Consider the following 23,471-nt stretch of genomic DNA (forward strand, 5'->3'; position numbering starts at 1 on the left):
TCAGGAGCCTACTGGGCGCTGCGGCACCTCTCTTCTCAGGGTGTGCTCCCCCTCCACTCGCTCAGCCAAGGACACTGTCCTGTGCTGGGGAATTCAGGAGCCAGGAATTTTTCTTGCCCACCCGATATATTCCACTGCTGCAGGTGTCTGCAGAGGAGAAGGGCAGAGACCACACATTTGGGCGGTGCCTCTATCTGCACTGTGCAGTATGGCAGCCTGTGGCCATGTTTAAATGAAATGAAAATTAAAGAACATTAGCATTAACATAGCGACAATACCGGTTACTTGGTGGTACTGGCTGTATTTCCAGTGCTCCATAGCCTCCTGTGGCTAGTGGCTATGTATGGGGGAGCATAGAGGTGGAACATTTCATCAGGCTGTTCTCCTGGTCCAGCCCCTAAGCTGGGGGAGGGGGAGGCCCTGGTGTGGGGGGTTGGGGTCGAGGAGCTGGAAGCTGGGTGGGAACCAGTGTATGTGTGGAGTGCTACCATGGGGTGCCCTGGGATGCGGGAGGAGGGAGGGGCGCCAGAGGAAGAGGGCAGACATCTGTGGAGCCCAGGAAGGGCCTGGGGACACGAGGGGGGTGCAGGTTGGAGCCTTGTCTGCAGATCTTGGCTCTGAGCTTCCATGTGCCCATTTGCAACCCGGGAGGACTGTCCTGGTCAGGTGGCAGGGCGGGGAGAGCCCGAGAGAGGCTTAGGTTCACTTCGTTGTGCTGCTGCTGTGACTTGGGGTAGGCTCCTTCCCCTCCCAAGCCTCAGTCCTTTGCTCAGTGACACAGGACCCACAAGGTCTGTGTCTCAGGGCTGCCTGGGGCTCAGGAAGATGCAGGGTGTGTCTGCACCAGCCTCCCGTGGGAAGCAGTGCAGACTGGAGGTCGGCACCTCCTCGTCTCCCCCTGTCCTGAGGGAGCTCAGAGATCTTTGAGTTCTATCTCCTCGGTTCTTTAAAATTACCATGTAGACAGAGTCTGCTTCCTAAGGAGGATTTGAGGCAGCTAACCCCTTATTTTACAAATGAGAAAACAAGCTTTGGGAGGTTTAGGGACTTACTCAAGTCACGTCGTCTCTGAAGTTCCCTGATGTTCAGAGCCAAGAAAAGTTTCATAAATGCAGCCTCGGCCTCTCAGCCCCACCTCCTACCCCATCCAGACGCCTTCATCCCCTTAAGGGATGTGGGGCTGGGCTGAGGGCGAGGAGGAGGACTGGGGCCAGAGATTGAGGATGAGGCGGCGGCCTGCGCAGAGGAATCCAGTCTGGGGAGAGAGCCCAGTGCTTGGCGGGGGAGGGTAATGGGGATAATGGGGACTTTGAAGTGGCCATTACATCCTGCAAAGCCCAGGCCTAGAGAATGGGGTTTATGTGGAGCCTCTGTGTGAACAGGGGCCCAGACTGGGGATGTCAGGGTCCCCCTGCCCTTCAGGGCAGCAGCAAGCCTTCCTCCCAGCACGTCTGCTGTCATCTCCACAGGCGCTCATGCAGAGGGCTTTGTAATGGCAGCAGTGTTAACAGCAACAATTCATTGGGCACCTGCTGTAAAACAGGCTCAGCACTAGATATTTTACCTGCTTGCTCTCCTTTGATTCACTCAACAACCCAGTCAACTCCATAATAGCCCTATTTAAAACCTAATGTAACTCAGAGAGGGTGAATGACTTGCCCAAGGTCACACAGCCAAAAAGGGGCTGGCTGTGTCAGTTTCCCAGCTGGTTCCCTGAATCACTCATGCCAGGAGCTTTCCCCCATGCACAGGGGTCTGTCCAGCACCGGGTGCTGGCTGAGGATGTGCTTCCCAGGGGGCTGGAATGCAGGACTCTGGCCTGTCAGGGAGAGTTACAGCCTGATGGGAGGGGTCTGCTCCTGGCAGAGCCTGGTCTTTGATGGGGGAGCCCAGCTTTGATCTCCTTTTGAAGTCCGGGCCTCTGGAACCAGCAGCTTCAGTGGGGAGAGCGCAGGGGAAGGGGGAGATGAAAGGGCAGGGGAAGCCAGAGTGGGAGAGAGAGGGGGGCAGCCACAAGGAGAGAAACAGATGTGTGAATGAGGACCTGGGAGACGGGGAGCTGGGAGAGGGAGTGGGAGAGGGAGTGGGAGCTGCTGGTGGGTTGAACTGGGGGAGAGGAAATGCCGTGGGCAGACAGGGAGGGCCAGGAGGGGGAAGGGCTAAGTGTGCCACTGGGGGGCAGGGGAGACATGGGAGAGAGGCTGGGCCCAGCAGCTCCTCACCCGCCATCCCCAGCCTCAAATCCCCCTTCTCTTCCCAGGGAGGCCCTTCTGGCTCTGCCACGGGCTGACTGTCAGTGTCTAACGGTCCAGAGGTTCCAGCGAGGTCCTAGCTGAGGCCTTATCCAATGACCTGGGGATGAGGCGAGGGGGAGGGGAGGAGCTCACATCTAGGACTTCTCTGGATCTACTGCCCAGTCTTGCGCCCCAGGTAAAGGGGGCTGGGATGGGGGATGGGGGAGGGCGTCTGCCTCATGGCGGTGCACCTGTTCCTGTCTGACATCCTGGTTCCTCCTGTGGGGCTGCCAAGCAGGCAAGTGAGAGTGCGTGGTGGGGCGGGCTGCCCGGCAGGAGGGGCTCATTCCCAGCTAATCCCCCAAGCCTACCCCACCCCGTGCCTTTCACTGCCTTCCCATCCCCCACACTCTCAGGTCCCCTTCAGCTCCCCGCAGTGCCTGTCCTGGCACCCTGGTCCAGTGCCCTTCAGGCCCTGCACCCAAACAGAGGGCCTCTCTGGGGCTCAGGGCAGCAAGTGAGAGCCAATGAGGGGGCAGCAGCAGACCCCCCCTTTTCTGGGTTTCCTTCAGGGGCGTCTGGGATTACAACCACCCCAACTCCACGTACTTCAGAGAGGCCGAGAGGAGGTCCACATTAGGATTTATGGGATTAATGACTTTTCTTCTGGCCCCCAGACTGTCTCTCCGACTCCAAGCCTCATGCCTTCCTCCCACTGGCCTCTCCCGGGACCCAGACCTCACAAGGAGCTGCAGTCGCCAAGCATGCCTCCCTTGGCTTATAGGGGCTGGGGAGGGGAGGAACCGCGCCTGGCACCCAGCCCCTTCCTCATGCCCACAGCACCCCTTCCTTGGCAAGGCAGAGGACAGGCTGGAGCAGGGACGCATCCTGGTTCCCATGCCAGGTTCTCCAAGGATGCTGCGCAGACGGCCTCGGCCCCCTGGCTCTTCACTTCTCCATACCTAAGTGGGGAACTGAGGCTAAGCACTTTTCTGTTGAGGTAGCAGAGGATGGCATGTCACAGGAGGATAGGAGGTTGTTGAGAGGTAGTAGGGATGGGGAACACTGGGAAGTGGGGAGCAGAGTTCTGCTGTCTGTGGGTCCTGGGACCCAGCAGGCTCTCCTGGTGTGTGGGAAAGGTTCTGTGGGGCCACCAGAGAAGCCCCTCCTGGGTCCATCCACTTGGGCCAGCCCTCTCGGGACCTGCCAGCTCCTGGACCCATGGGACCCCTCTCACACTTAGCGCCATCATGTCCCGCCCAGCAGTCCTGTCTCCTCCACCTGTCCTTGTCTCTGTCCCCTCCCACCCTGCTTATCCCAAACCACTCAGCACAAGGGCTGAGGCCAGCCTTCCTCACTGTATGTGGCCCCTTGGCCTGAGTGTCCAGCCCTCAGATTCCAGTTTCTCAGTCTGAGACACCTTCACCTTCCTTCGGCTTTCAGGGAGGTCACATGTTTTCTGAAACTCCTCTGATCTTGCCGTGTCCCCCAGGCAGTGTCTGGGTTCTTTGCACTGTGGCCTCTGTGTACCTCGCAGTATCTTCCAGGGCCCAGGGTGGAGAGAGCCCTGCTCACCGTCCATCCCTGCAGAGCCTGTGGGCTCCCCTTCAGCCCAGGGCTTAGGAGTCCCAAGCTGGCCACTCTACTGAGAGTGCCTCAAGGCTAGGAACTGCCCTGGACCCTGGGCCCTCTGTGCAGGGCCTGGAATGAGCAGACACTCAGTAAAGGTTGGTTGAATTCAACTGTCCAGCTGGGCTGGGGGGTCAAGAGGAAATGTGGGTGTGCAGCCTTGACCCTGGGGGCTCCTTGGCAAGAAAATGAAGTGGAGGCCAGGCGCGGTGTTTCATGCCTATAATCCCAGCACATTGGGAGGCCACGATGGGTGGATCACCTGAGGTCGGGTGTTCGACACCAGCTTGACCAACATGGAGAAACCCCATCTCTACTGAAAATACAAAATTAGCCGGGCATGGTGGCTCATGCCTGTAGTCCCAGCTACTCAGGAGGCTGAGGCGGGAGAATCACTTGAACCCAGAGGCAGAGGTTGTGGCGAGCCAAGATTGTGCTATTGCACTCCAGCTGGACAACAAGAGTGAAACTCCGTCTCGAGAAAGCAAAACAAACCAAAAAAAAAAAAAAAAGAAAAGGAAAGAAAAATGAAGTGGAGCACTTTGCTGGTAAGTGCTAAAGGGCCAGCTGGGATGCAGGGAGTGAAGCCACTTCTGGGGGCCACAGAGGGGTAAGGAGGACTGTTGGAACAGGAAGGGGCCCTAGACTTGATTTGGGTTTCACAGGTGGGGAAACTGAGGCTCAGAGAGGGGAAACAGTATGTGGCAGAAATGGAACAACATTCCTGCCCTCTGGGCTCCTGGTCCACATTCCTTCTCCTGTGCTCACCAGGCCCCTGCCCACCTCCCCAACCCTTTCATTGCTAAGCCCAGCAGGTGGGGTGCAGGCCCTTCCAGGAAGGGCAAGAAAGAGCTCTCAGAGCAGGAGGGAGGTGGGTGGGTTTACCTGTGGTCCAGAAGCAGGGGTGGGTGGCTAGGGGTTCTGTGCTAGGGTGGGCTCAACTGGATGGTGGCATACTCCACAGCCTCTGCCGGCCCTGGCACGGAGTTCCGTGGCCCTGGCATGAGTTCCAGGGCAGAAGTGTCCAGCTCTGCATACTGGATGTCAGTGTCCTTTAGGCCAGAGCCCTAGGAATGAGGCAGAAGGGACAGGTGGCAGGAGGAGTTGGTGAGGGGGTGGGCAGGACCAGACGAGGTACCCCAGGGCCAGGCGTCGGGGGAGATGGGAGGTGTGTAGGGAAGCATATGAGAGAGAACGGAACCATGGAGGGTCAGGGTGATGGAGAGAGAGAGAGACGCAGAACACCAATTACTCAGTGACAACAGAGGAAGCAAAGGTGTAGAAAAGGTGTTTACAAAGATTGGTCACAAAACATTTACCTGCTGTGCTAAGCTGTGTCCCCTTAGGCCCTGGGCATGGGTCAGGAGTGGGTCCCACTCCTGACCCCACTGTATTTGCCTCCGAGACATTATTTGTGCTAACCCTTTCATTTTGCAGAGGGAAGAGAGATGCCTGGAGAGGCGACATGCTGTGCAGGGGGTCACGGGGAGGTTCCTGGGGCATAAAACGGAACTTGGAGTCAAAGGGCCTGGCTTTAAATTTTCGCTGGACCCCCTGCTGTGGCTTGACAGGCAGATGGCTCAACCCATCTGTGCTGAGTTTTTCTTTTGTGAAATGGGAAAACAGAACTTATAAGCAATATCACTATGGTTAGAACCCAGGGCTCCAACTCCCACCCCTAGCTATTCAGCGGCACTGCAGTTCTTTGACTCTTAGTGTGATTTGCAAATTATTGGAATAAGAGTGCTCCAAGGACAGGGGCTGCCAAGAAGTTGAGAAGCAGAGGCTCTCCCTTCGCTGGGAGTTGCAGATGTGTGAATGGGGACCCAGGAGACAGGGAGCTGGGAGAGGGAGTGGGAGTGGCTGATGGGAAGAACTGGGGTAGAGAAAATGCTGTGGTCTGGAAGCAAGGGTGGATGGCTACTGACAACTCACCCTGTGGTTGTGCCAAGCTCCTCTCCCTCCCAGGGCCTCGGTTTCCCCTTCAGCAAAATAGGAGGGTGACTTGATGATCCCTGAGGTCCTTCCAGCTCCTCTCTCTAGATCTGTCCTCAAAAGCTCCTCCTTCTCAGCTCAATGCTCAATGCTAGTGCGCAGGCAGATAGACAGATCATCTGTCCACAGAGCAGGGGCGGAGGGAGAAGAGGGCTCTCGCACCCCAGGAGGCTGGTACAGGCAGAAGGCTGTGTGCTATTGCAGGGATCTCTGTGACCTGGGCTGCTGCTCACTCTCTTTTCCTTGGCTGGGCCGCCTGGGCAGCAGGGAAAGCCAGGTGTGCTGATTTCAGTTGCCCTCCAGCAACACCCATCTCGTGTCCATCAATGACCCATGGCATGGGCAGGGACATGTGGCAGAGCTAAGATGAATGCAATGAGCTCCTGATTCCTCACAAGGGAAAGTCACACTCTGACATCTGCTCCTTCCTTTGGCCCTCTGTGCTTCCACAGCCTGCCTGGAGTTGGAGGTGGGGAGTTGGCGGTTGGGAGGAGACACCTCTTTTCCAGAAGGAAGAAGCCTGGGTTGGAGGTTGGGGGTACAGGAGACCAGGGGCAGAAGGAAGGGGAAGGAGGCTAGACAGACAGGAAGTCTGGAACCCAACCCCAAAGTCGGGGGGCCTATAAGGGTGGCTGAGGGACGGGAAGGTGGGGTCTGGGCAAGCAGCACAGTGCGAGTGGGAGATACTGGAAGCAAAAGTTTTTTTTTTTTTTTTTTTGACGGAATTTTGCTCTTGTTGCCCAGGCTGGAGTGCCATAGCATGATCTCGGCTCACCACAACCTCTGCCTCCTGGGTTCAAGTGATTGTCGTGCCTCAGCCTCCCGAGTAGCTGGGATTACAGGCGTGTGCCACCCACATCCAGCTAATTTTGTATTTTTAGTAGAGACAGGGTTTCCCCGTGTTGGTCAGGCTGGTCTCGAACTTCTGACCTCAGGTGATCTGCCTGCCTCGGCCTCCCAAAGTGCTGGGATTACAGGCGTGAGCCATCATGCCCGGCTGCAAAAGTTCTTATCCCCAGGGCTGCTGAGACTTTGGTTCCACTGGAGGGAGTCCCATAAAGATGAGAAGAATGGCTGCTGCTCTCGGATGGTGTGAAGGCCATCCTGTGGAGGCAGGGTGATATGCTGATGGTGTCCCCATGACTAAATGGATCCCACCTCTTGTCCCTCCTGTTATCCTGAGGATGGCTGGGAACTGGCGCTTCAGGAGAATGCGAGGCCAGGTGTGTCTTGGGGTTGTGCAGGCTCTACAGATTTCCACTGGGGAGGTCTTCCAGACAGCTTCTTTATGTGACCTTTCCCAGCTGCGTGCCACTGGACAGGAGCAACCTGACTCTGAGCCCCAGGGAAGCCTGGGAGTTTAGAGGGTGATGGCCAAAGGTGGTTTGGGAATATCTCACCCAGGTAAGTGGAGAGGAGCTCAACTACATGCTTTGGGGCCATCTTATCCAAGATGTGGGGCTGCCCAGGGAGTGCTGGGCACTTGGCCTTTAGCCTTCGTAGAATCTGTCTCAAAGATGACAGAAAGCAATGACCTGTGACTCCTGCTTGGATGATACCAAGAGGGGCCCAAGAAAACAGGTGGCAAAAGGGAAAATAGAGAATTGGGCCTGGCTTTCTCAGCACCTGCTAGCAAGGAGGACCTCACCCAAAGTGGAAGGCAGGCCCCGGAGAGTTCCCGGCACAAAGTGGTAGCCCAGTTGCCAAATCTTTCACCAGCGGTGACCTGGGAGAACATCCTGGTGGAGGGGAGTTTCAGGTCCAGTGCTTCAGGCATTTGAAAGATGTGCAGAGAGCAGGGCTGCAAGGGCAGCAGAGCTGGCTGGTTATCTTTAAGTCATGTTGGAGAAGGAGAAACTGAGGGCCATCAGCAGTTAGAGGCTCAGCTTCAGAGTCGGAGATCCTATTTGGTTGCTTCCAAAGAGACCCATATCCTGCAGTAGAGGAGTGGACACAGCCGAGGAACAGACCCAGGATGTGACAGCAGGAATCAGAGGGCTCCAGGGCAGCTCAGCCAAGGCAGGCCTGTTGTGCTTGGTAAGGGTCCTGCTGGGGAAAGCCTGGGTCCCTGAAACTGACGGGAGGATGAGTGAGTGGGGACCCTTGAGTGGGTGGCCCACTCTTCTCTAATTAAAGAACTAACAGCACTGTATGCTGGAAGATGCCGTGGAGGCCTTTCCCCTGCCAGGCAACAGATGCCCCCTCCTCTGTTCCTGGCTGCAGCCTGATGCTGGGGTTAAAGCCCAGCACAACCCAGCTGGGGACATGCGGGGCCTGATCAAGAAGGAAGATGACAGGCCTGCAGAGCCAGGAGAGCAACAGCAAGCTAGCGGGGACCAGCAGAAGCCTGGGGAGCACTCCTGGGTTGGATTTTGAGGGTTCTTAACCAAGTGAGCCAGAACATAGACTGGATAAGCAAGAATTCATGGATCTGGGAGCACTTTCTCAGGACATGGAATTCAACACCCTACAAGGCCCCCAGAGGATTGGGCAAATTTACTGCTGGGACATGGTGTTTGCACAGAGCGCAAGTGCAGAATTGGGATTGACATACTAAACCCACGTGAGGTCTGTGGGGGTGAAAGCCAAGAGGAAACTCTGAAACTACCTACCAGCCAAGAGCGTAAATCAAAAAGGATGTTGTACTTAGGGTGGGGAAGATGGCAGAGATCACTGTCATCACTAAAGACCTAAAGGATGCAAGGGGGCAGGGCCCTCTCTAATCTTCATTTAACTCATCCGTCCAGCCCCTACGGAAACCAGACAGATCCTAGAGAATTACAGCCAGTGCTATGGTCTTCATGTGGGTGCTCCCCCAAATCCATATGCTGAAATCCTGACCTCCGAGGGGATGACATTAGGAGGTGAGGCCTTTGGGAGGCGAATGGGATTAGTGCCCTTATGAAAGAGGCCCAGAGAGCTTCTATGCTCTTCCACCTTTTGAGAATGCAAAGTGAAGTCACTTTTAGCCAGGTGTGGTGGCACATGCCTGTAGTCCCAGCTACTCAGGAGGCTGAGGCACGAGAGTCGTTTGGACCCGGGAGGCAGAGGCTGTGGTGAGCCATGATTGCACCACCGCACTCCAGCCTGGGCGACAGAGTGAGACTCCATCTCAAAACAAAAACAAAAACAGAAACAAAAATAAAAACAAAACCAACAAAATGAAAAAGATAAAAACAAAAAAGAAAGGAGTGGCTCACAGTTACCATCACACCCGATGACCCAGTGGGGGAATTTTGTGCTTTTATTCCCACAACTCTGAGCTCTGCGGAGGGAGCGGCCCACAGACTGTATGCTAGGACTGTTCCCCGGGCCCTTGGACTGCATGTGCTTGGGGCCAGCACGGAAGAAAAGGAGTTGTGTGGTGGCAGGGGTAACTGACACATCAGCAGGCAGAGGCCAGGCTGCTTCTGTGCAGTGGGGCTAGGGAGGAACATGTGTGGAACCCACATTTGGCCTACTTGGAGGCCTCTTCTGTTTTAACGGAATGGACACTTGCAACAACCCTGGCCTGAGGAAGGTGTGCTTATTAAGGCCTCAGCGTCCTCAGGAATAAAATTTTTCCAGGTTAGCCACCAGGACCTGCTGTGGAGACAGCTGAGCGAGGGGAATTGAGAAGGGATATGGACAGGAGAGGATGGGTACCAGTGTGGCCCTAAGATCTGCTGTAGCAACAGGGGCCACATCCGCAGGAAAGCACACTGAATCGTGGAGGAGCTGCTCCCTGCCCCCGGATGGAAGATCAGATCTCAGCACCCGGCAGACCGTGGCAGTGTGGACCTGGACAGCTGCGGAGCACGGCTGGCTGCAGCCCCAGTTGCCACCCCTCTGGATCCACCCAGCATTTGTGCTGAGACCACAATTCCCCTAGACTGCTCTCAACCAACAACTAGACAGGCTGGAAATCCAGCGCAGGCCCTTTCCTGTGGGATGTAGGAGTCCTCTGATAGCAACGATGGCCCAAGGATGGCACAGTGCTTGGCGACACTGTGCTGCCATCCTGAGACTTTCTGCTCAGCCCTCCTTTCCCCATCCCCTTTCATGGGAGGCGGACCAGCAGCATGCTCTGAGGGCTTCCCTGCCACCTCCTGCTCCCTCCTGTGTACTTTGCAGGTGTCCGCCAGTGACTCTTGCATATCTATTCTCAGCTTGGCATCTGCTCCTTGGGGGACCTGAACTAACATAAGAGCTTCAGACTCCATCCCTCCAAAGTTCATTGGGTCCAGTCTTCTGCTTCTAGACTGGGCTGTCCGTGCTCACAAGACCGAGGAGAGGGAAGCCCCTCTCCTGAAAGGACAGAGGATGTCTCCTCCTTCCTTCTTGTCGAGACACTGGCTTTGAGTCCTCTGGAAGTCCTTCCTGAGACCTAGTTTAGAGCCTCCCAGCTCTCTAAATGGTTCCTGCCACCTCAGTGGTCCCTAGCCCAGACACCGTGGCGGACGTTGAGGGGAGTGCCACGGCCTTAGCACCCTTGGGTGCGTGTGCAGCATGGACCTGGCCCACACAGGGGGCCTGGGCCCACCCGGGCTGGGGTTGCCAAGCTTGACCCCCAGGCTCCCTGCGGTCTTCCCACCTCCCTTGGAGCCCCTGTGGTGAACAGCGCATGCGCTCTACCTGGCTCCTCCTCACGACTTGTTGGGAAGGAGAATTGATGACAACATCAATAATGTGACTTGTATACAAGCTGCACTGCCAACAAACCCGAGTTCTGGGGATAAATCCTTTTCTCGCCCGGTAATTGCTCTGTAAGCCAAAAGGAATTACACTTTTCTTGGCAACCACAACAGGGCCTCCCCAGGACGCCAGAGCTTCCCTTCTGGCGACTTCCGCACCGCCCCACAGGCTGTTCACAAGCCTCTGTCCACCCAGATGCCCTAACCACGGCCCCTGGGCTCAGGACATAGGGTGTAGGTGCTCTCCTGGGCCCCTCAACCCGCCCCTGCTGCCCGTGGCTGGTGGGTGGAGATGGGCTCACTGTGTTCTTTGTCCCAAGTGGCTCTTGAATGGACACAGTCATCAGGGGATTCCATGAACCCAACATCAGCAGAGCCCAGGGAGGGAAGGCGGTGAGGGAGGAGGTAGAGTCAGGGCCATGAGCTAGGGTCTGGGCTTGGATGAGACAGGAGGGGAGCAAAAGAAGGAGTGTGCAGAGGGATGGGCGAAGGCAGTGGGCACTGTCCTGAATCTGCTCCTTGTGCCCCCAGGGAGGGCTGTGCATGGCAGGCATGGGGGCAGCAGTCAGAGAACAAGACCGAGAAGTCGTCAGTGGGGATTAGGGCCAGCTGCAGCTGTTCCATTCCGTCACAGAGATTTTTACGCCGAGCCTGGGCCCACTCTACGGGGGATCCCACTGGAGTCTTCCAAGATTTTTCAAATTGCTCCCTTCCATCATCTTCCTTCTTCCTCCAGCCCCAGGCCCCCACTGCTCCCTCTTTCTCCTCCTCTTCTTTCACCGTGGCTCTGACAAGTGAGGTTAGTGACTCTTGACTGGAGGCTGAGGGAAAAGGCCCATTTGGAGAACCCTGAATGGGGTATGACTTTCTCTTTTCTGGAGATAGTGGTCTCCCCGCTCCCCTGCCTCCCTTGCTTTCGGGCCTGGGATGATGTGCTCTCTCTGTCCTGAGGCAGGCATGAGCTGGTGTCTGCCGGTGGGAGATTCTCACCCCGCTTGGTGCTTGCAATGCCCTGGCCCCCCACGCAGGACTCTGAACCCAAGCTCTCTGGACTGTGTGTCCACTCTCTGGGCCCTTGGAGCTGAGGGGCCGCCGGGCAGCAGAGCTGGGCCCTCCTGCTGACAGTAAGCCCGGGGCTGCAGCAGCCTTGGCATTAGCGGTGCCAGGCGGCCCTGGGGCTCTCAAGCCCTGCCCAGGCTCTCCTGTGTTCAGGTGAACTGCCCAGTATCTGCTCATCATTCTGACTGCTGCCTACTTAGGGCCTGGACTCGAGAGCCAGGGTCCCGGGTGGGAAGCCCTTCCCAGTGTCCCTGGGTGATCTTGAGCAAGGCTTTTGTTACGGTTTGAATGTGTCCCCCCAAATTCATGTGTTGGAAAGTTTATCTTCAGTGTAAGGGTGTGGGAGGTGGGGCCTAATGAAAGGTGATTAGGTCGCGGGGGCACCACCCTCATGGATGGATTGTCTCTATCAAGGGAGCAGGTTAGTTATGGAGAGAGTGGGCATGTTATGAAAGTGAGGCTGGCCCCTTCTTGCTCTCTCGCTCTCAGGGCATGCTCTCTTGCCGGCCGGCCTTCCACCGTGGGATGACGCAGCAAGAAGGCTCTTGCCACAGGCAGGCCACTCGACCTTGGACTTTCCAGCCTCCAAAACTCTAAGAAATAAATCTTTTTTATATATTGCCCAGTCTCAGGTATTTTGTTATAGCATCACAAAACAGACTAAGACACTTCAAGTTCACTGAGCCTCCGTTTCCTTATCTATAAAATGGGGCAACGGAAGGACTTATCCTATTGCTTGTTGAACAATCTATATGATAAGAACAATGTCTGAAAAGTGACTAGCCAGGTGCCTGGCATGCAGCAAGTGCTCCACATGTCATTATGATCCCTTCTGTTGGAAGCAGCAGGCCCATGCAGTGCAGACTGGGATGTGGGGTGCACCTCCGATGGGAAGGAGGATGGCACAAGAGCTGCCCAGCTGCACCTCCAATGGGAAGGAGGATGGCACAGGAGCTGCCCAGCTGCACCTCCGATGGGAAGGAGGGTGGCACAGGAGCTGCCCAGCTGCACCTCCGATGGGAAGGAGGGTGGCACAGGAGCTGCCCAGCTGCTGTTTGAGGAAGGATGTTGTGCCCACAGTGAGTTCTAGCTCAGTTCCGTGTCTCTAGGTTGGTTAAGGAATAGCAAATAGCTGGCCGTCCTTTGCGCCCTGGGTAGTATCAGAAGGTGGAGGCTGGGCTGGCTCTCTGGGCTCAGTACCCTGGGAAGGGAACGCTACCTCCCCAGGGGCAGGATTTGGCATCTCCAGATGGGTTCATGTTGGTACTTCCTGCCAAGAGTGAGGATGGCTGTACCATGGAGACAAAGGCCTGGCTCTCCTGCCAGTGCCAGGAGGGCGTGTGTTATCTTTGGGTCCAGGCGGTCTGGCCTGGGTCTCTGGGCTGCACTGTATGGGTAACACCCAGAGCCCCCAAGTCTGCTGAAAGGAGCCAGATATGGGCAAAGGTGGCAGGCATTCAAGTGGATGCTGGCCCTCTGAGTGGTTGGGAGTGGGGCCAGGAGGAGGGGCCTTTGGCAGCACCAGGAACTAAGGTGCAGGGTACAGAGCTGGAGGTGGGGCTTGGGGGAGGGAGAGCTGGGTACCAGGCTGGGGCCAGACTCAATGGAAATGCCAGTCTCCCAGAATGGTCTGTCCAGCATCCAGTCCCCCTTTGCCCAGGGTGCCTGCAGTGCTTGGGTGGTCCTCCCCGTGCTGCCCTGCCCTCACCTCCTCCACCTCCTCTGTCTGGTTTCCCCCTAAGGCAGCTGGGCTCATGGCCAGGCTGGGTGGGGCTAGGCTGGGGGCACTCTCCTCAAGGTTCAGTTGTCCTTACCGAGGGGTGGTAGGGGGACAGCCCCAGATCATAGTAGGGGGGCTGCAGGGACAGCTTCTGCAGCTCCTCCTCCTCTTGCTGCTGCTGCCTCCCTGGGTCCAGGTGGACAACCTGGAAGAGAAGGCGGTGAGTGCTGCACAGACCTTTCCATGCCCCTGTTCCACGTGGCCCTCATGGACCCCCAGTTTGATTGGGACTCCTCTTCTCAGTTCCCATGCACCCCCATCCTGGCATCCCCCACACTGGTGGCTGTCTTGGAGGGCACAAGCGCACCCTGAGCCTTTAGCCTTGCTGGCTGTAGCAGGGACCCAGCTTGGGGCCAGGCACCTGAGAGGTGCTCAATGCATTTTTTAAATGAATGAAAGGACTGTGAGGTAGAGGAAGAGGTCCCATGGGGGCCCGGGGTAGGGAGGGCCCTAGGTGGTCGGTCTCTTAGGGTGTGGCACATGGACCCCTCTAGCATGGACCTGGCCTTGTGGAAACTGGACCATGGAGGTGTGGCAGCTCTGTCTTCAGCTTGGGCTCTCTCCCTGGGGCCATCTGCCATTTTTCTCCCTCCCCGCAGTCTAGAGACATTGTCCTCTACTGCCTCAGGCCCACCTGGATATCCTCAGGTGCAAGGGAGCTCTGCCTGCTGGGAGAAGGCTCCGGCTTCTGGGAGAGGGGCAGGTCGGTCCTGGAGACAGAATGAGGGTAAGCTCAGCACAGGAGCACACACGGGGGCTCTCCCCATCAGGCCACCAGACAGCTGCTACCGGTCCCTCAGCCCCACTCATAACAGCAGGCCCGGGAGGTCTACTTCCCAGGCAGCCTCCTGAGAGGCCAGAGCTTGAGCCGGGACTCCTCAAGGTCATGGGTTAGAGGCTGAGAGTGCCTGGCCACCTTTCCCAGGTGTCTCTGCCCCTGACCCCAGCCCAGATTGGGACGGGAACCATGTGAGTCTCAGGTTTCCTAGCTCAAAGGACAGGGGGGAACCAGCAGCAGCGCCATGGGCCCTCACCCAGGGCGGGCAGGAGGCCTCAGGTGCACGGTATGCGGCACCGACAGCCTTAGCCAGCACGAGAAAACATGTGATGCAAGATTTTAAAGATGAAAATCAACGTAAAAATCCACGATGAACAAAAGTCCACATAGTAAGTAAAGACAGGATCCGTCACAGTGGTGTGCTGGGTGGTGCCTGAGGCGAAAGGAAAAGTCAGTTGTTCTAATCCTGTCTTTATTTACAATGTGGACATTTTGTTCATCATGGATTTTTGCTTTCATTTTGCTTTTTTAAAATATCGCATTAAAATATGATTTATCATGATGGTTGAGGGTTTTGGCTTCCCCCATAAACTTTGTGCCTCTCTCTCCTCTCTGGCCCTGGGTCTGCCCTCACTCCTTGTCAACGGCTGGGAGCATGTAAACTGTTGCAAATTATTTAACCTGTCTGTGCCTTAATTTCCTCACTGTACATCGTGGATTGTAATCGTGCACCTGCTCCTCCGAGCTGCTGTGAGGATAAAATGCATCTTTATGAAGCCCCTCTGAGCTGGGGCAGTGCCTGGCACGCAGCAATCGTCACTCAGGAGGGTCACCTCTTCCTGCCAAAGGGTTAGTTCCTCGTCCCCCAGGGTGGGGAGGCCCTAGAAAGGGCCTGAGCTTTCACAAGTTTAGGTGCTTTAAGTCTGGGGCTCCCAGGGTGGTGGGGAGCAGACCAGTGAGAGTTTAGTGGGCAGAGTCCTGCCTGGCTCACCCGGCCCCATCCGTCTCTGGTGGGCTCTTCTGCTGCCGGTGGTACAGGAAGAAGACAGTGAGCACCACACCTAGGATGAGGAACACAGCCACGGCGCCCGCCAGGAGGCTGGCTGTACTTCCCAGACCCCTCTGGGGGCGGGGCTTTTCTGGAAACAAAAGACAGGGAAGAGAATTAGGGAGAGAAACTCAAGTGAGCCGAGAAGAGTCAGAGATGTGAGAGGGTCAGACCCTGAGGCAGTACTCTGCCCTTGACACTCCACCCGCAGCTCCCCCGACCCATGGTGCTCCAGTTCCAGGAGGGGCTCCCAGTCAGTGTGGCACAGAGCCTCCTCCTCTAGTTCCCTATGACCCTGCGACCCCAGACCCTGTTCCGATCCTGAGATCTGATCCTGAGATCCTGGAGGTACAGTGAGGGTGGGGGTACGTCCTGGGCAGGCAGGGGTGCTGAGATGGGGTCCCCACCCCATCATTCCATTTCTGGCCCTGCAGGGAAGATTCCTGTTGAGGAGTTTAATTTCTTTCCCCTCCCTATGCAATTAAACAAGCAAATGAACTAATTGGTGCTTCGCCCTCCCAGCTCAGGAGAGAGAGTGAAGATCGGGAGGGAAAGGCAGGAGCTGAGAGGGTTGATGAAGAAGGGGCACTTGGGGGTGCCTCCCAGGAAACCAAACCTCTTCAATACAGATAGGTGAAAAGCCCAGAGGGCTGTAGTCTAAGGTGAGGGGCTGAGCCCACCTTCTGGACCCACCTGGCCATGGACCCAGAGGATTGCTGGGCTTGTTGAGGTATTTCGCAGTCTGAGCTGGAGTGACTGGTCTGTCCCTGAAACCCAGAAGGCTGCAGAGACTGACCCTGTGGCCAGGGGCACATGCGGCTTCTCAGCGGTCCAGGCTTGGCTGTGAAGCCACAGCTGGCCCTTCCAGTTCCTCCTTCTGCTGGGCTGGATTTCTCACCTCTGACCTTTACAACCCCAGCGTGGAGTGGGGGGTAGGGACTAAGGAGAAAATCACATACTTATGTACTTCTTTCTCTCCTTCCTCCCCGCAACCATATTACATATAATTAAACACGGGGAGCACCTGAATAGAAATGCCAAATTGCAGTTTGCAATAAACATCATGCAGCCAATTTTCCTAAAGTGGAATTGACAAGTCCCTTTCTCTCTCTCTCTCTCTCTCTGTCTCTCTCCTCTTCTCTCTGCTCCATTCCAGTGCCCTGAAGGAGGGGATATCTTGCTCCCAGTAAATTTGCAACCCCTCTCTGGCCTCTCTGCAAAGGCTCTGGCCCCAGCATCCATCCTTCCACAGCTGGTGGCTGTGGCCACCTTGGGAAGACAGTTTCCTGTGTTGCCCAGGCTGGTCTCAAGCTCCTGAGCTCAAGTGAACCTTCCACCTCAGCCTCCCAAAATGCTAGGATTACAAGCATGAGCCACCGTGCCTGGTTCCAGAGTGATCGTTCTAAACTACAAATCAGATCAGGCCACCTCCGTACTTAAAATCCTCCAAGAGTTTGTGGCCTTTGTCAAAGCGTCTTAGGGCGGAGGCCTTTCACGACCTGGTTCCTGGAGGAAACGCCATGCCGCCCCCAGCCTGGACCTCTTGCAGCTCCTGGACAGGGTGCCCCTGCTTCCTCTCATGCTCAGGTGCTAGTAGGAGCCACTCTGTCTACCAGGGTCTTTCTTTCCTCCCCCTTCTTTGCCAGGCCAATCCATCTTGCAGGTTTAAGCCGGATGTGCTTCCTCTAGAGAGCCCTCCCTGGTTCCTCCACCGGAATGGGGGTCCTCCTCTGGAATTCCCCTGAACTCTCTTTCAGTCTCTTTTCTTTCTTTTCTTTTCCTTTTCCTTTTCTTTTCTTTTCTTTTCTTTTCTTTTCTTTTCTTTCGACGGAGTCTCGCTCGGTGGCCCAGGCTGGAGTATAGTGGCGCCATCTTGGCTCACTGCAAGCTCTCCCTCCCGGATTCATGCCATTCTCGTGCCTCAGCCTCCCCAGTAGCTGGGACTACAGGGACCCCCCCACCGCACCCGGCTAATTTTGTTTTTGTATTTTTAGTAGAGATGGGGTTTCATCGTGTTGGCCAAGATGGTCTCGATCTCCTGACCTCGTGATCCGCCTGCCTCGGCCTCCCAAAGTGCTGGGATTACAGGCATGAGCACGGCCTCTTTCAGTCTCTTTTCTACAGACTGTGACTGCGCGTCTGACTTGGCTCCCCAGCCCTGCACAGTGCCTGGTATGCAGAAGTGCTCAGTAAGTGTGGTGAATGAATGAAGGCCTGACTGAATGAATGTGTAGTGGGCAGTTCTGGGAGAGGGTCCCCTGGGCCTCTGGAATCTCACCTTCCACTAGGGGGAGCTCTCACCTTGAGTCCAGTCACCTCCATGCTGGATGCTACGAATTCGGTTTCCCTGGACACAACCCAAACCTAGATCCCCTTTTCTTCTCAGCACAGCTGAGGCAGGCTGGCATTTCCAGAGGGCTAGGGTGGGAGGGGGAGCAGTAGGGAAATGAACACATACCCTGTCTGGCGCACAGAGTTCAGATTTCTCTTCTACCATGGTTGGCCCCATGGTTGACAGCTTGACATGGGATCCAAGCAGGAGGGAGAGACAGGTTCAGGATAAAAGGCTGGGATTTCAGCCCCTACACCCTGCCTCCAGGGAACTTCTCTCAGAGGCTTTCACCCATCACCCCCTCATGGACTCTGCAGCCACTTTGCCAAGAGAGGGAGGCAGCTGTCTTAGTGAGGGCCCTTCATCATCCTTACGGTGAAAACAAAAACACAGCCATCCCTCGGTATCTCTGGGGGACTGGATCCAGGACCCCTGGCGAACACCAAAATCCAAGCATGCTCAAGTCCCTTATATAAAATGGTGTAGTATTTGCCTATGACTTATACACATCCTCCCATATACTTTAAATCAACTCTAGATTACTCGTAATACCTGGTACAATGTAAATGCTGTGTAAATGGTTGTAATACTGTATTATTTAGGAATAACAACAAGAAAAAGGTATACCTGTTCAGTATAGACACTACTATCCATTTTCTTTTTTTCTGAGTATTTTTGATCTGCAGTTGGTTGACTCCATGGATGCAGAACCCATGGATACAGAGGGCTGACTATATGGTGAGTGAGTCTGGATGCACTCGTGTGGGCATTAGGAAAACCAAAGGCTAAACAGGGCGGGATGCGGTGGGCAAGGCCTCACACAAGCCAGGGCCACAGTGGATAACTCTGATTTTTTTCCCTCCAAATTGCCCTCTCTCCCTGTCCCACCCTCTCAACATATGAGTGCAAATTCCATTGTCACCGTGGGCCTTGCCTGATCCACCTGGAGGGTCCTGCCCTGGTGGAAGAAATACTAGTGAAGAGAAAATGAGACATGGGGATGAGAAAAGGGAAATCCAAGGAGGAGAAATTGGCCTCAAGTCTCTGGCATGCAAGGCACTGTGCCAGGTGCCTTTGCTGATTTGGGGCATATTTGATCCTACATATTGAGCCGCAAAATGAGATAATGTTGTCCCTGATGAGCAAGATAAAGCTCAGAGAGGTTAAGTAATTTGTTCAGGATCATCCAGGTAGTCAGTGGCTGAGGGCACTGGGATTCGCACCTGTGTGCTGCTCTCCCTGCCTCAGGGTCTTAGTATTCCTCATCCCTCACTTGGCATGGGCCTGCCATCCCCCGCTTTCATCCCTTATCAGACACAGCCCTGCCTACTCCCTCCCTCCCTGCCTACAAAGCCCTGGTTGCTTTGTCTCTGAGCCTCCCCTTGACAGCTGTGAGGAAGGGGCCGGGTGCTGGCCCCAGCTGGAACCCTGGCACTGAGCCCCCAGACACTCTCTGGTTACACCGTGACAAATCGGTTCCCTGGCTCCCAGCTCTGCAGGCTTCAGGGCAGGCCCAATTACCTGCAGGCAGCCGGGTCTGGCTGTGAGAAGGGCCTGGGCCAGGGCTGGAGTGTGAGGCCCGGGAGAGCTGGAATCAGTATGGGAGGGGGGCGCCTCCAGGGAGCACTTACTGTGCGCCAGGCTCCGGTCTGGACCCTGTCCTTGCAACGATCCTGGGAGGTTGACTATGTGCCTCTTGCTGTACTGCAAAAGGGCAGAGCGGTCAAGTCAGCTGTCCAGGTCCCACAGCTAGGGCCACAGCTGGACTTGGGTCCAGTTGGCCAGTGAAGTCTCTCTCTGTCCTGTTAGTCATCAGGGCCAGGGCTCCTCTCAATGGCTTCCCTGGGAGAGCCTGCACTCAGTCCTGGCTCAGGCCGCAAGGATGGCTTCTGGGGGTCACAGCAGTGACACTCCCCGGGCCTCAGTTCTCTCACCTGTCACATGGTGACAGCGCATGTGGTTTACCTGTCCCTCAGACTGAGACAGTGAAATCCACGGTTAGGCGGTAAACACAAGACAGGTTCATTCTGGGGGCTGCAGGCCGCGTGCCATCAGGGCTTCTTCGCTCTTCCAGGAACAGCTCTGCCCATTCACTGAGGCCTCGTGGTCGGGGAGCCCGAGGAGCTTTGGGTCACACCCAAGTAGCCAGCAATCTTCACCTGCTTCTCCCGACCACCCACCTCTCAGCCAGATGTCAGTGTTCCTGCACCCCAGGCTTCCCTCAGGGCGGGAAGCGAGCCCAGACATCTAGCTTCAGAGCATGCTCCCTTGCCCTACCCGTTGTTCCTCCTTCAGTTAGACAAACGTGTGCCTCACACCTCTATGTGCCAGTCATTGTGCCGGGTGTGAGGGGCTTGCCCCCTGACTAATGGAGGAGGCATACACGTACACAAATAAGTACGCTATTTTGTGATTCATGCCGCAAAAGAAGTCTCTTCCCACAGAGAAGAGGGCCTTCTGAGCAGGGTTTTGATAGCATAGTAGGAGTTCACCACAAGAAGAACATTGCAGGCAGAGTGAGGAGTGCTACTGGGGCATGTGTGTGAAATGTGGGTATATGAGGGACATTCCAAGTATTGGATATGGCTGGGGAATGGGTTGCAAAGGGAGAAAGACAAGGAATTGGGAGGCTGGGAGGAGGGGGCAGAGCATGCTCAGAGGTTTAGATTTCTAATAGGTGATATTAGGTAATATTAGGTAATGCCGCCTCTCCCTGCAGACAGAGACACTACCTTTCTCATGAACTGGACTGACCAGGGCTCTCCTAGAGTCACCTCCCCCAGAGCTCCCCAGGGCAGCCACTTGGCACTTCTGCCCCTGAAGCTGTCCTGGGTTGGTCTGCCCTCTGCTTGTCTCCTCTGATGCAAGCCACACAGGTGTTTGTGGGGAGCCAGGAGCTCAGAGCAGGCTGGATGTTTGGACTTGGTGCCTGGAGGTCAAATTGACTGGAGGAAGGGCTGATTTTACCACCCAGGGCCCATCCAGTGGCTGAGTCTGCCTGGCCGTGTCTCCAGCCCACATGTGCTGGACTGACCTTCCCCCAATGACCAGAGAGGCAAGGGCTGGAGGCAAGGCATCATGGACAACCCTCCTGTTTTCAGAAGGTCTGGGGCAGACTCCAGCAGTCTCCCTGCTGGGAGGGCTCCCAAGTCTTATCTGAATGTCACTGTTACGTTGAAACCCAACTGTGAGAACCCAGGACCCCATCCACAGGGACAGGAAGCTTCTGACTTCATAGGCTGGAGCCAGGGGACCTTGCAGACCATCAGGACTTCTGGCACACCCTTCATGCTCAGGGAACAACAGTGGCTATCCCTGTACTCCTGTAACCTTAGCATCCAGGCTAACCTCCTCAGCCTGTCCCCCAAGGCCAGCCAGGCCCACGTTTTGTCCCACATGTGCCTCGCTGGGTGTTTCCAGCTTTCTCTGTCTCCGTCTCAATATCTCATTTCCATTCCATCTTCCCAGAGCTGCAAGCTGGGCTGGCGGCTGCACCGTCACACGTGGATGTTGTGGGAATCTCCCCTCCCCTTGCTCAGGAGGGGACATACCCGTCTCCTCAGTTAAGCTCATACAGGAGGAGGATCTTTCAAGTGCTTTCCTCTGCTCCAGGGTGGTGAGGGAACCCACCTAGAGACTCAAAACCGAAGAAGTCACAGAGTTCTTTCCTTGACTCAGACTCAGCCAGGCCTCTGTCCTCTCCTCCTCTTAGGCTCCTCTTATCTACAGCCTGAGGTGGCTCTGGGCTGGCTCTGCACTGGAGCTGCTGGGAGCCCCCTGCATCCAGGCCTTTTCCTTGGGTTGGGCTCTTGGTCACTCCCTCTAGCCTGGACTGGGTTGTATTTCAGCCTTGTGTCTGTTCTGTTGGGCCCCTCAGTGCAAAAAGCCTTTTTTCCTTGGCCACAGAGAATTTGCTCTGGTTCTGAACCCAGGTGGAGGTCATCTTGAAGTCCCCTTCTTCAGACCTCCTGGATGGAGGCTGGAGGCCTTGGGCTCTGCAGTCCTGCCTTCTTTTCTCCCTTGCCCAACTTCCAGCCCATCTCCCTGGAGCAGACATAAAGTGCTTAGTTCAGTGCCTGGCACATAGTCAATATGTAATACATGGTTACTATTTTTGCTATTAGCTATTCAATAAATGGAAATAGATGAAGTTGCTGCTGATGGTGACAGTGATGATGTCGGTACACCACCCCCCCCCACTCTGTGGAATTGTCGCTGCTTCACCTGTGCTGGCTCTCTGGGCCGAGTTAAACCTGTGGTCACATTACCATAATATCAATTATAGGTTTCATGTGCTTTTACTTACATTATTTTATTTGATGTCCCCACCCCTTTGCCTCTGTTGACAGATGGTAACTGGAGCTCAGAGAAGGTTGGTGAAATGCTCAGGGTCACACAGCTCACTGATGAGGGAGGTAAGGGGGGTACCCAGGCATCCTGGTTCTCAGTGCAGTGCCTGGGGCCATTTTTATGCCCCACACTGCCTCCATCTCTCAGTTTATCTGCAGAGGAAGATAGCTCAAGGTTGAGCTGGCCACCTTCTTAGCTGTCTCATATTGAGCAAGTCACTCAAACCCTCTGAGCCTCAATGTTTTCATCTGTGAAATGAAATAACAGCAGGACTGTTGTCGGCCATGAGTGAGGTAATACTGCATGTTAAAGCGTGGTGCCTGTGGACAGTTGGTGCCCAGTGAGCGTTGGTTCCTGAGGGCAGGGACACGCCTGCTCCTGAGGCAGACCTGCCAAGCAGCCGGGGCTCGCACCACTGCTCTCATCCTGCCTGTTGGCCTCTCTCGTCCCTGCTCTCAGCTTTCCTTAGTCCCTTCACCATCACAATCCATGGGCCACACACCCCCAACTGGTCTAGGCCTGTGCAGGCCTCAGGATTAGGGGCCAGAGCTTGCGCGTGCATGTGTGTGTGTGTGTCCGTGACCCCCTTTGGGAAGGGTTGAGGACTGTCACTTCTCACTTCACCTACAATGTTCCCTCTATCTGGGATGCTATCTCCAATGTCACCAGCACCCCCGCCCCACCACTCCCTGCCCTCCACACCTTGAGTTGTCATTAGGAGGAAGAAGGACCCTGAGCAAGGCCGACTCTGAACCCCCTCCATGCTCAGGCCCAGCTGGAGAGAGTTACTGGGATTTCACGCACATTCCTGAGGGGAGAGGGACTATCTCCCTGTTAGGGACCCTGCCACGCAGGGACCTGACCCCCAGTCCTCTTGAAGGGGGTGACTGATATGTCACACACCCAGCCTTCCCACCCCCTCTGGGTTCCCTCTTCCCTCCCCCTCTGGGTTCCCTCTTCCCTCTCTGCCAGTTTCTAACTCTTTCCTCCCTATCTGCTTCTCACAAAGACCTTCCTTAACGGGGAAAAAAAAAGCACCAAATCTGCAAAAGCACAAAGTGCAGTGGGAAAGTAATGACTGGATTCTCCCCTCTCTAGCAGTGTGACCTTAACTGTGCTGAACCTTAGTTTTCTATAAAAGGGAGAAAGGGGGCTGGGCGCGGTGGCTCACGCCTGTAATCCCAGAACTTTGGGAGGATGAGGTAGGTGGATCACCTGAGGCTGGTAGTCTGAGACCTGTCTGGCCAACATGGAGAAACCCCATCTCTGCTAAAAATACAAAAAATTAACCAGGCGTGGTGGTGGGCACCTGTAATCCCAGCTACTCAGAGGCTGAGACAGGAGAATCACTTGAACCCAGGAGGCGGAGGCTGCAGTGAGCTGAGATCGTGCCACTGCAGTCCAGCCTGGGTGACAGAGTGAGACATTGTCTCAAAAAAAAAAAGGGGGGGAGGAAGGGTAGAAATAAGTGAGGTAAGCACATGAGAGCCTGGCACTGAGTGGCACCCAGAAATAATATGAATAGGGTCAGGGTGGGGTGATGGTGGTGGTGTGATGGTACTGGTGCAGTGGTGGGGGTGGTGATAGTGGTGG

At 55.6% G+C, this 23,471-nt stretch overlaps 1 protein-coding gene across 1 annotated transcript in view; it reads right to left on the minus strand.

Annotated features, from left to right (window-relative positions):
* Nucleotides 1-13,383: 13,383 nt before the first annotated feature.
* Nucleotides 13,384-23,471, minus strand: part of PVRL1 (poliovirus receptor-related 1 (herpesvirus entry mediator C)) — a 93,964-nt gene continuing 83,876 nt past the window's right edge. The window contains exons 6-8 of the mRNA XM_011926958.1: nucleotides 15,140-15,287; nucleotides 14,005-14,080; nucleotides 13,384-13,515 (exon numbers count right to left, since the gene is read on the minus strand). Of these exons, the coding sequence (XP_011782348.1) occupies nucleotides 13,384-13,515; nucleotides 14,005-14,080; nucleotides 15,140-15,287 (356 nt within the window). The remainder of the gene's footprint in view (nucleotides 13,516-14,004; nucleotides 14,081-15,139; nucleotides 15,288-23,471) is intronic.

The sequence above is a fragment of the Colobus angolensis genome, unplaced genomic scaffold, assembly GCF_000951035.1.
Source record: "Colobus angolensis palliatus isolate OR3802 unplaced genomic scaffold, Cang.pa_1.0 Scaffold7, whole genome shotgun sequence".
NCBI lineage: Eukaryota > Metazoa > Chordata > Mammalia > Primates > Cercopithecidae > Colobus > Colobus angolensis.